General features: G+C 43.7%; 1 protein-coding gene across 1 annotated transcript; it reads left to right on the forward strand.

Annotated features, from left to right (window-relative positions):
• The first annotated feature begins 421 nt into the window (after positions 1-421).
• Positions 422-6,598, forward strand: LOC122534640 (kinesin-like protein CG14535). Its single transcript, XM_043665479.1, has 7 exons — positions 422-680; positions 1,317-2,954; positions 3,484-3,732; positions 4,067-4,522; positions 4,625-4,900; positions 5,357-5,626; positions 5,700-6,598. Exons 1-7 carry the CDS (start codon positions 422-424, stop codon positions 5,888-5,890), a joined length of 3,339 nt encoding a protein of 1,112 aa, XP_043521414.1. The 3' UTR covers positions 5,891-6,598.
• The last annotated feature ends 3,672 nt before the right edge of the window (positions 6,599-10,270 follow it).

The following is a 10,270-nucleotide window of genomic DNA, read 5'->3' on the forward strand; positions in this document are numbered from 1 at the left end:
GTTTTATCGACGTCATAACTCAGCTTGAGACGGTCCGCGGATATTTCGCGGCCGAGGCGGAGCCGATTTATACTATCTACCGTCCACCTGCATCATTGTGCCGCCGCTCCCTCCCCCCCCCCCTCCCCCTCCCTTCGCCCTCTTGTTTTTCTGCTATGATATATAGCACCGAGTATAGATCCTATAATCTAGCCAACCTTCCTTCTTCCTTTCTCATAACTTTGCATTTACTCGCGTTTCCTCCTACGATAAATATATTTACAATACGGATGATCACTTTCATTCTCACGGGATAACAACGTCATTCCGTTAGTTCTACCAAGGGCGTACATAAAGTCTATTTATTACAGTATACTTAAAAGAAATGACAGTGACACGATGTTATTATTTATTGCTGATGAAGGTTCGCAGCGAGCGTAACATGGGGATTGCGCGTAACGTGATTTGCGACCACTCTTTGTTCCCAGACTCCGAGCAGTCACCGGCTGTGTACTTGAGGGACGACCCACTGTTCGGCAGCCTGCAGCTGCAACAGCACAGCGAGCTTCGTGCACCGACAGCGGAACGTGCCGCCTTCTATTTGGATGCGGCAGTCGCGGGCCGACAACGAGAGGACGGAGACGCGCACATGCTCTACACTCTACACGTTTATCAGTACAGCGTCGCTGGCAAGGGTGGAGGTGAGCCACCAAACATTTCCCTTCATCTACTGATCCCCTTTCCTCCTTTGTAGTTGCCGCTCGTAAACAACGTTTGTCATTGAGCTCCGTAAACTGGAAACGCAACCTCGGCCTCGAGTGGCTTCCGTTCACGAAGAACGATGGGGCTTTCTACCGACTTCACGAAATTATTCCCTACTGTTTCTCGTAGCGAATTCTTGATACCTGATAACGCAATTTACTCGAGTGCAGTTCTTGCGTCGCGTATGAATTTTTTTGGGCACGATGACGCAAGAATTCAAACGTTAAACGTTAGGTGGTCGCTTGTGTCGGTCTTTGGATTTTTAAAAACTGACTTCGTAAATAAGCTTTCGATGTTGCGTGTCTAAAATAAACAAATGTGTCGGTAGCTCTCTTGCACTTGGTGAAAAAAAAAAAAAAAAAAAAAATTTCGGTAGCTCTCTTGCACTTTGGTAAAAAAAAAAAAAAAAAAAAAAGAAACGAAGATGATATTCAGGAATTTCTAAAATTACATTCACATCGATAATGATCAGATAAAATTTCAACCTGTGACCACAGTTGTACGCGATTGTATTGTAATCGATTCTCAACAAAGAGCGAATGATATTTATACGTCTCGATATTTTTAATTGGCAGTTGCGGGAGGTAGAAGCAGGCTCCATCTAATGGACTTGGGTAATTCGGATCGTGGCAAGTCTTCTGGCGGGATACCCTTGTCCGGATTAGGCAATATCCTGCTAGCGATCTTCAACGGGCAGAAACATCTGCCGTACAAGGAGCACAAACTAACCCAATTACTAAAGGAGTGTCTCGGCTCGTTGACGTGTCACGCCGCGATGATCGCCCACGTGTCTCCCAACGCTCAACACTACACGGAGACGCTAACCACCGTGCAACTGGCGTCCCGTATTCACCGAATGAGACGAAGGAAGATCAAGTTCGTGGGTGGGGGCACGCAAGGAACAGGTAGTGGCGGAAGTTCCGGCGAGGAGGCAGCCAGGCAGAACAGCGAATGCGATCCAAGTTCCAGCGATTTGTCCGCGGATACGGTGATCTATGTCGGTCCCAGCACCGACGATGCCACGGACGGCGAACATCCTCCCGTTTATATACCCAGTCTGAACTCCGGAGACAATCGTTGCGCCATGGGAAGAGTGCTTCGTGGATCCGCGGCAGAGAGACCCTGCAAGATCCCGGAAGAGCGCAGTCCGGTGCACAAATCCACCAAGGTAGTAAAGACATTGACGCAGACAGCCTCGAAACAGACTTCTCCGGCGCACACCGCTACTCCGAAGGCCAGTCCAGCCAGAAGGAGTTCGTCGACTAAAGTTCTTTCCTCGTCGAAGGCAAACGATTCGCCTGGCAGCAAGATTCCAGTTGCTGCACCTAGCGGTGGTTCGGACGAACAATGGATAGACGGTCCCAGAATTTCCAAGTCTAAGGTTGCCGAGGCTAGACACATGTTGAAAGATCCTCACCACAAGAGGGAGACTTGGATCGACGGTCCCATGCAACTGACTGGTCCGCCTACCTTGCAACTACACACTCAGCAACATTCCTCTGGTTACGGGTTCATGGACAGCCACAAGAAGAGTATGATCAGAAAATGGGTCGAGAACCAGTCGTCGCAGATTCAGAAGAGCAGACACGCGGCAGCTAAAATCGAATCTTCGAAGATATCCGGCCAGTCGTCGCAGTTTAAGGAACTGACGACGTTTAAGACGTGCGGAGGTATGGACGACGACGACACCTCGTTGTCCACGGTCGAAAGCGACAGTCTGAAGGTGAACGAGATTGAAGATATCACGGAGAAGCTCGGCGCCAAGCTAAATCTTTTGAACGTCAAGTCCAACACGGATTCTGGATTGGATCTGACGGCCAGTCCTGTTATGGACGACAGCATGGACAAAGGAAAACTGGATCTTCAGGAGGACGAAGACGACGACGAGGAGATTGTGGTACCTCCGCCATTACCTCTCATCGAACCACTTAGCAACGGCGTCAGCAGAGAAGTCTCGATGGAAAGTTTGAACCTCTCGCACAAGGATATTGTCTTGCCTTCCAGACACTCGTTGTCCTCCGAGGACGAGATCTTAGAGATTGTCGAGGTCGAGGATTTGGAACCTGTTCCCATGCAGGATTCGTGTCTTCAGGTAACGGAGGAGGATATCGCGATGTGTATGGGAGAGAATCCTTTACCCGAGAGCGATCAGGAGGAACATCCTTTGAGAATTCTCAGTCAGGAGAACCTCACCGTCGTATCGACCTTCACTGGTAAGTAAACACGCGCGTTTTCTTTTCCTATCCGCCTTGGATGTATCCAGTCGCTATTATGGCCAGCTCGCGGGGTATTATCCGAGGAAATATATCGAGTTTTTCACAACAGTGTCTCGCGACGGTCATATCGCGTCGTGTTCTGTCAGTCGTCTGCTCCATTCTTACTGCTCAGTCTTTCCTTCTTTTTCGAGGGGTACTCGAACGGAATGCTTCGAAGATTGTTTCTGAAGAAAGCCTTCGGACTTGATAATAGTACGCTCGACGAGAAATAATCATATTGCGAGAGAAAAAAGAAGGTAGCTTGAGAGTTATAACGATCGAGAAGACAGAAAAGAGAGATTGGTAGCAGCTCGATATAATTATTCGTCGATGCTCTCCGTCTTGGAAATCGCGCTCGATAAAGGCAGTCCATTTCCAACTAAATACGCTCTTTCTTTTCGTTCCTTCTTATCTAACCATTTGTTTCGTTCTTATCGTTCGAATCCTGCTAGCCAGATGGGAAACAGAAATACGTGTTAATTTCCAGACTCGATGTCGGTAATGTCAGACACGGAACGGTACAGGCCTCAATATCCGCCTCCGGTCGGCGCCGGTGTGTTGCCCAGACCTTATTTCGACCACGAGGACTTCCTAGAACAAGAGACCAGGCACAAGTTCGACCAATTGGCTCGACTCCACGAGCTCTACCAAAGTAAGCTGGCGCTCGCCAATGTCTCCAATTCGGTCACTTATCAAAGGGAGAACTCGTCGAACGTGAACGTCAGAGAAGCTCCATGTAAGTTTGCGATAGTTTGTTCGAGCAAAGAGGACGCTACTCGACCTTTCAGTAACTCTATGTGTGTTTTCTGTGTGCGTTATCGACCCTTTCGTTGCGTTTCTAGACTTCGACTTCCCTCCTTTTCCGAACCTCATAACCGCAAAATAAGGCTGTCGCCTTCGATCGGCTACATCCGATATAGCGAGCAAGAATCCGAACGAAACGAAACTGGCAACGAGAGGGTCGAGTTCCATCGAGAATCATCGTGCAAGTCCTCTAAAACGAAATCACCCTGTCAGCCAACCAGCGTAGGTCTACAACAAGTATCGCATTAACGCAGGACAAATTCCAGCCGCCCCTGTCTTCCGTCCACCGTCGCGCTGTCAATCCTTGTCCCTTTCGGACGTGATGTTCAACGACAATGCGAGCAATCACGGCAGCATCTACAGCGAGCCCGCGTACATTGCCGGCAAGTCCGATCAGGAGAAGATCTGCGACAATTGTCGTCAGAGCATGACCAGACCGGCCACTGCTTCTTACTGGTATCCAAACAGCGTAGCGCACATAGCCAGTCCCAGGAGATACTGTGGGAAACTTGGCGAGTGCAACATCTCCAGTCTCCGGCATCCTGACGGTGCTTCGAACCCTAATCTCAAGGAAGAAGTGGAAAGGTTACCGGGAAATGGAGCTTCGGGTTCAGATCCAGAGGAGGAATACGTCGAGGCGAAGAAACTGTTCACAGCGGCTGAGAGGTCTGAGAGGACTGTCACTGGCAAGTCAGATATCGAGGAAGATCTCAAAGTTCAAGGTAAGAATATCATAGCTCTTTTAGAGTATTCAGCTAATTTTCGTATCGATCAAAGTTTGGTTTCAAGCGTCATATCGTCGATTATTTCCAACTTTCTTGTAGCAACAACACCGCTGCAGTTGTCTATTCCATCGCCGGCGCCATCCTCAGGTCGAGTGCAACGTAAAATTACTAGTTTGGGCTCTTCGGTGGGTTTGAACAAGGAAGGGTACGATTCTGGTGCGGATTCCACGCCACGCGCAGCGAAACTCTCGCCAGCTACTTTGTCCAGGCATCGTGCGGAAAGTTCTGGCTACGACAGCATCGTTAGAGACAGTGAAACGAGCAGTATCGCAAGCGACTCGTCCAGGCATACCGGAGCTCTTCAAGAACACCAAGGTAGTTGATATTTGATCTCTTGAATTTTTGTCCGTGATCTCAAATGAAAAACGCTTGCAATAAAAAGTAAATATCGCACAGAGAAAGATCGATAGAAACCTTTTCAATTAACTTGTTGAAGTAGCTGCATGTCATTAGTTGAGTATTTCCTGTTACCCGAGATCCTTTGCACAAAGTTCAGTTACGATAAAATCGTATCGATCTGTCGAGAGTGAAGCAAATGTAATAAGTAAAAAGGAAAAAAAAAAAAAAAAAGAAAACAAATATTAAAAGAAGGAATTAATGCATGTCTGTAACATGTCGTGATCGCAAAAAAGATGCGTAGATAGCTTAGCTTGTCAGCTAAAGTCCCGTGAAACGATGTGAAAAAACCGTCTAAAATGGTCCCTCTGTACGGTGGTTCTCCTCAGGTGGCGCGCTGGGGGTTCTAACCTCGACGTTGTGCGGGTGTTTCAGCGGTGGAACAGCGGGTGGCAGAGTACGGGCTCCGGTCACGGGCCCAGTGCCGGGCCCATCTGCCACGGGCGCCATCCGCGCTACTGGGGATACTCGCTTACACAAGCGAGGACGTGGACATCCTGGACAAGCGCGCGCGGTTGCGCTCGGATCCACGAGGCACGATATCCAGGATACACAACCTGCGACTACGGCAGCGCCTTCTTAGGTTAGAACTACGTGACGCTAAAAGGCGCTTGATGGTGCCTGATGCTCGCTGGAGCTACGATCGTAAGTATTGCGATACATTGAAAAGAGAGGAGAGGAGTGATTTGATTATAATAAAGTTGGTTTGCTATTGCAGTTCATGTTGAAGAGAGTATGGACTGGCGAGATCCGTCGTTCTTAGAAGCGCTCGAGGCTGAGACGTGTATTCTACGCAAGCGAGTGCAAGCTTGCAAAAGCCACGTCCTTTTGATCACCTGCTTCGACTCCTGCCCAAGGCAACTGTGCACGCGACAGGCGGAAACGCCTATAGGCGTTCGAATCACTTAACCTAGACTTGGATCAGCGCGCTCAACTGCGTGCTGATCGTTAACGGATCTCTATATGTACGATTAGAAACGAGACGAGCGAGGTCGCTGATGGGGGGGGGGGGGGGAAAAAATAAACAAGAAAAGAAAGGGGAATCGTTGTCACGATGTCGCTCGACTCCGTCCAGTAGTTGTTAAATGACAAATTTAGTCGTATCGTGATCATCGTCGCCATTGTTACGCATGTGTAATAATCGATCGTAAAGGAGCTTCAATCCCATTTTTTCACGAGGATAAAGCATCATTTGCGTTGATGTGCTGAGAAATTTGTTGCGTTTGGATCGCAGGCCGTCTTTTGGATCTCAGCATTCCAGATTAAGAGGAATCGTAAGATTTTTACTATGATTTCTAAGATGTTCTAGCCATGTTAAAATTGTTGGCCGAGATGGCATATGGAACGTGAGACACATACTTGTTGAATTAAAATAATTTAACGTACAAGTTGGTGCTTCATTTTTTATACTAATCGACCGTCAAAGACTCAACTTTTAGGTAAATTCACCGAATCGCTGCTTCTGGTTTTAATTGTAAAAGAATTCCAAACCACCAAAAGAATATCATCTGTCGTAATTAGAGACTGCTCTTCGTACCTTTAAGCTTCGAGAACAACGCCAAGATAATTAGAAAGAAAGTGATCTGATCCGTTTAGAACCAGATGTGCAGTATTAAATGTCATGAAAGTGTGCCGTGCGTGCTTGGTCGATCGAAGATTGAGCATCTTTTAGGACAGAAAAGAAACAGGTAGACATATTCCACTGATCTCTCGATACAACAATGCTGATCTTCGATCGATGTTTCGGGACCGAAATTTAGATTGAATGAAATTGAACAGATTTGAATTACAAGATAAAATAATATGTCGATTGAACACAGAGCAAAATGATAATAGAAAAAATATAAAATATATATATATGTATAGCATACATGTATTACATATAAATGTTATATATTATTATATATAACATATATATTATATGTGCATGTTATATATTATTATGTATAACGTATATATTATATATATATATATATTATTATATATAATATATATATATTATGTATACATGTTATATATTATTATATATAACATATATGTTATACATACATATTATATTATATACATATATTATATAATATCTATAAAGAGGTGGTAGTTATCAGGTGATATTATCGCCGAGAAAGAAGTAAGAGATTCATACGGCAAATGATTGACACGATAAAATATGAAGGAAAATAACGGCGATGGGACGCGTCGTAGTCATTGTATTTAATGCACGCACGTTAATTCAAAGATATTATCGTAGCTTTAATCGTTATCAGCAGTTACCGCACTTCGTAGGGCTCTGTAATTCACTTTAGAAACGAAGATGAGAATCGATGGGAATGCGAGAGTGAGCGAACGCGCGCGAGAGAAAAAGAGAACGAGAAGGATGAGGTAGTAATGAACGTGAAAGTAATCGAGAGAAAGATGTTGCAACGGAAAATGTTACATTACCGTGGTAAACATATTCGTAATTGTAAAAGTTGCTCGGTACGTGAGTGCTCTCTTTATTTCCTGATGGGACGAAAGACACGTGGCAAGCAAGCGCAAAAGAGACAGAGAGAGAGAGAGAGAGAGAGAGAGAGAGAGAGAGAGAGAGAGAGAGAGAGCAGGATGAAGTTTAAACATAAAGTTTAAACGCGTAGAGAAGCAAAACGCGTGGGTACAGATCGTGGAAGACGAGGGAAGGAGTCACAGAGAATGAAAATAGATGGGATGAAAATAAATCGAGAATGCCAGTAATGCCAAGCGGCAGAAACAGAGAGAATCCAGCTTTCTTATACGAACTGTGCTACGTTTGCTGTTAATATCGATGAAAACTACTCGTGTCTTTGTCGTTTGACCTCCTGTATATGGATACTTGCATATATGTCGTATCCGCGATCTTTGCTCCTTACGCTATGTGCAATCTTGGCTCGCTAATATAGCACTGCCAATCTAAGAGCTTAAGTCCCTTTTATACGTATACGATTTAAGCATACTAGATTCTACATAGATCTATGGATATAGTTAAGTCGGTCTTAAAATATATCTCTAAAAAACGACTGCTCCCTTTTTTTGACATTTTCTTGCAAATCGATTCTAATAACACAACAACAAACAACGAAGCGATCATGCGTCTAATTTAGCCCCATCTACTTGGATTTTATGATATCTATAGGTCGCAACTATGAGTCAGATGTATGTTATTATGATGATTAAAGTCAATCATTAAAGCGAGACAAGGTTGCAAACGATGAGTAACGATGGGTCTGCTTACCGAGCAACACAGGATCGTCGATCCCCGTTAGTTCCAGAGAATCGTTCTCGAAGCTACAGGACCGATCGATCGTAGATCAAAATTCCTGTGTCGTTGTCCGTTGTTAAACGAACCTGTACACTATTCGTCCATGTTTCTAGACCGTTCTTAGCCCCGCTACCGTTGAGCACACACGTGCTCGTTCCGATCATTTTCAATCGTTTGCTTCACGCCACTTTCACAACATATTCTTTCTTCCAGTTCAATTCCCGAACTCATCCTGCGACCGATTCCAGATGTGTTCAAGAACGTTCAATATGCACGACAATCTCCTCTTCCCTTCTAAGAACACACCTCTGTTTCTAAAACTACATCTTTTAAGAACTTCTTCCTCTTCTTTTCTTCTGTCAAAGAAAGGACATTCTTTCTGTCTTTCTAACCCATCCCTTTCGTCTTACGTTCGAGTTAGGGAAGCGCGTCACTCCGTCTACCGTGAAATACGACTACTAAACAATTTAACGAATAATAGTAATTAATGATTAAGAATTTATCCGACCTCCTCATCATTCCACTCAAGGAGGTGAGCCAATGCAAAGCATAACACATACGCGCACATATACCTAACAGAAATACACGAGACCTACCGTAAACACGCGTCTACTGTACCATAGTCTTTGTATCATATTTATATTTTATATGTACAAATTAGTCATGTAATTTCTTGTAATAAAGATCAATTTACAACGTGTATACGAGAACATGATTTTCAGATCGCAGTTGCAACTTTTTTATTTATCCGAGTCGACGTGCGGAGTTCCTCTAATTCCAAACAATTTGATCAAGGATCAAGGAAAAGGAAAGAGAAATCTTACGTTTTGAGAGATATCAAACAGTATCTCGTATGTCTCACGAACTGCTTCGTTCGACCGCGACCGAATGACTCTTTATCAAGTAACAGCGAAAAACAATGCTCTACGATCCAGATACAACCACCTATGGCGAAACATGCGAGATTGAATAGAACGCGGTGCAGGTAAGAATGCAATTAGAGACGGAACTGGGTCGTGGAAGCGAACTAATGATACAGAAAAAGGAATAAAGAACTTCGCGAATTCTTTCTTCCTGGGAAATTTAAACGCAATGCGATCAAATTATACAAACGATTGTTCTCTACATTGCAGTCTCTGTTCGATTGATTCATACTAGAGCGATGAAATTGAATTCAATTAAATTTTTTCTTCTTATTTTTGATCCCGTGATCGTCATTTTGTTTCGTTTCATTCCACGGGAGAACAAGATTGAAGCTAAAGAAGACGCAAGAAATAAATTCTCATTGAAAGTAATATTGGATTAGGAGATTCAGATTGGACAGTAATCGTTAAATCTTTACGACCATTCATTGTGGGCACAGATTACAATTACCTTGAAATCCAATTGTCAAGACTCTCGATATGAATGACGATTATTAGTGTAATTAAATCCTTAAAAACTCGTGGAATAGCAAGATAATGCGATGGAGAATAAATCGAAGGTGCAATTGAATGAGTCGTGACGCCGACTCGTTTGTGTTTACGCATAACAGATAATTGATAACATTTTTCTGAACAAAAATAGACGCGTAATCTTTGCTACTTTCTGTGTCCCCCCCGGATGCATTACACAACTGAGATGTTGTCGCAGATTGCTTAAGGAAAAGCATAAAATAAATTAATTAAAAAATAAACGAACTCAAAACTGTTGGTATTATTTTCAGTCTGATAATGAGGACTAAGCAGAATGAGTATTATTTATGGATACTGCACAGATTCGTGGAATTTTTAGCAGATATAATGGCATGTAAGACAAGATAGTATGCATATAACAACTTCTAATTACGCAGATATCTAGATCCATGGTTTCCTACGTCTTGATCTCTCATCTTTTAGCTATAACATCCGTAGAAAATATAAACTATACATACATAAAAGTAATTGATATACTCAATAAACATCCATTGATAAACTCAATATATATACATAAAAAGTAATTACATATACTACATATATTTGTTTTCCAATGAAAAAATT

The sequence above is a fragment of the Frieseomelitta varia genome, unplaced genomic scaffold, assembly GCF_011392965.1.
Source record: "Frieseomelitta varia isolate USP_RPSP 00005682 unplaced genomic scaffold, Fvar_1.2 scaffold_62, whole genome shotgun sequence".
In the NCBI taxonomy this organism is placed as follows: domain Eukaryota; kingdom Metazoa; phylum Arthropoda; class Insecta; order Hymenoptera; family Apidae; genus Frieseomelitta; species Frieseomelitta varia.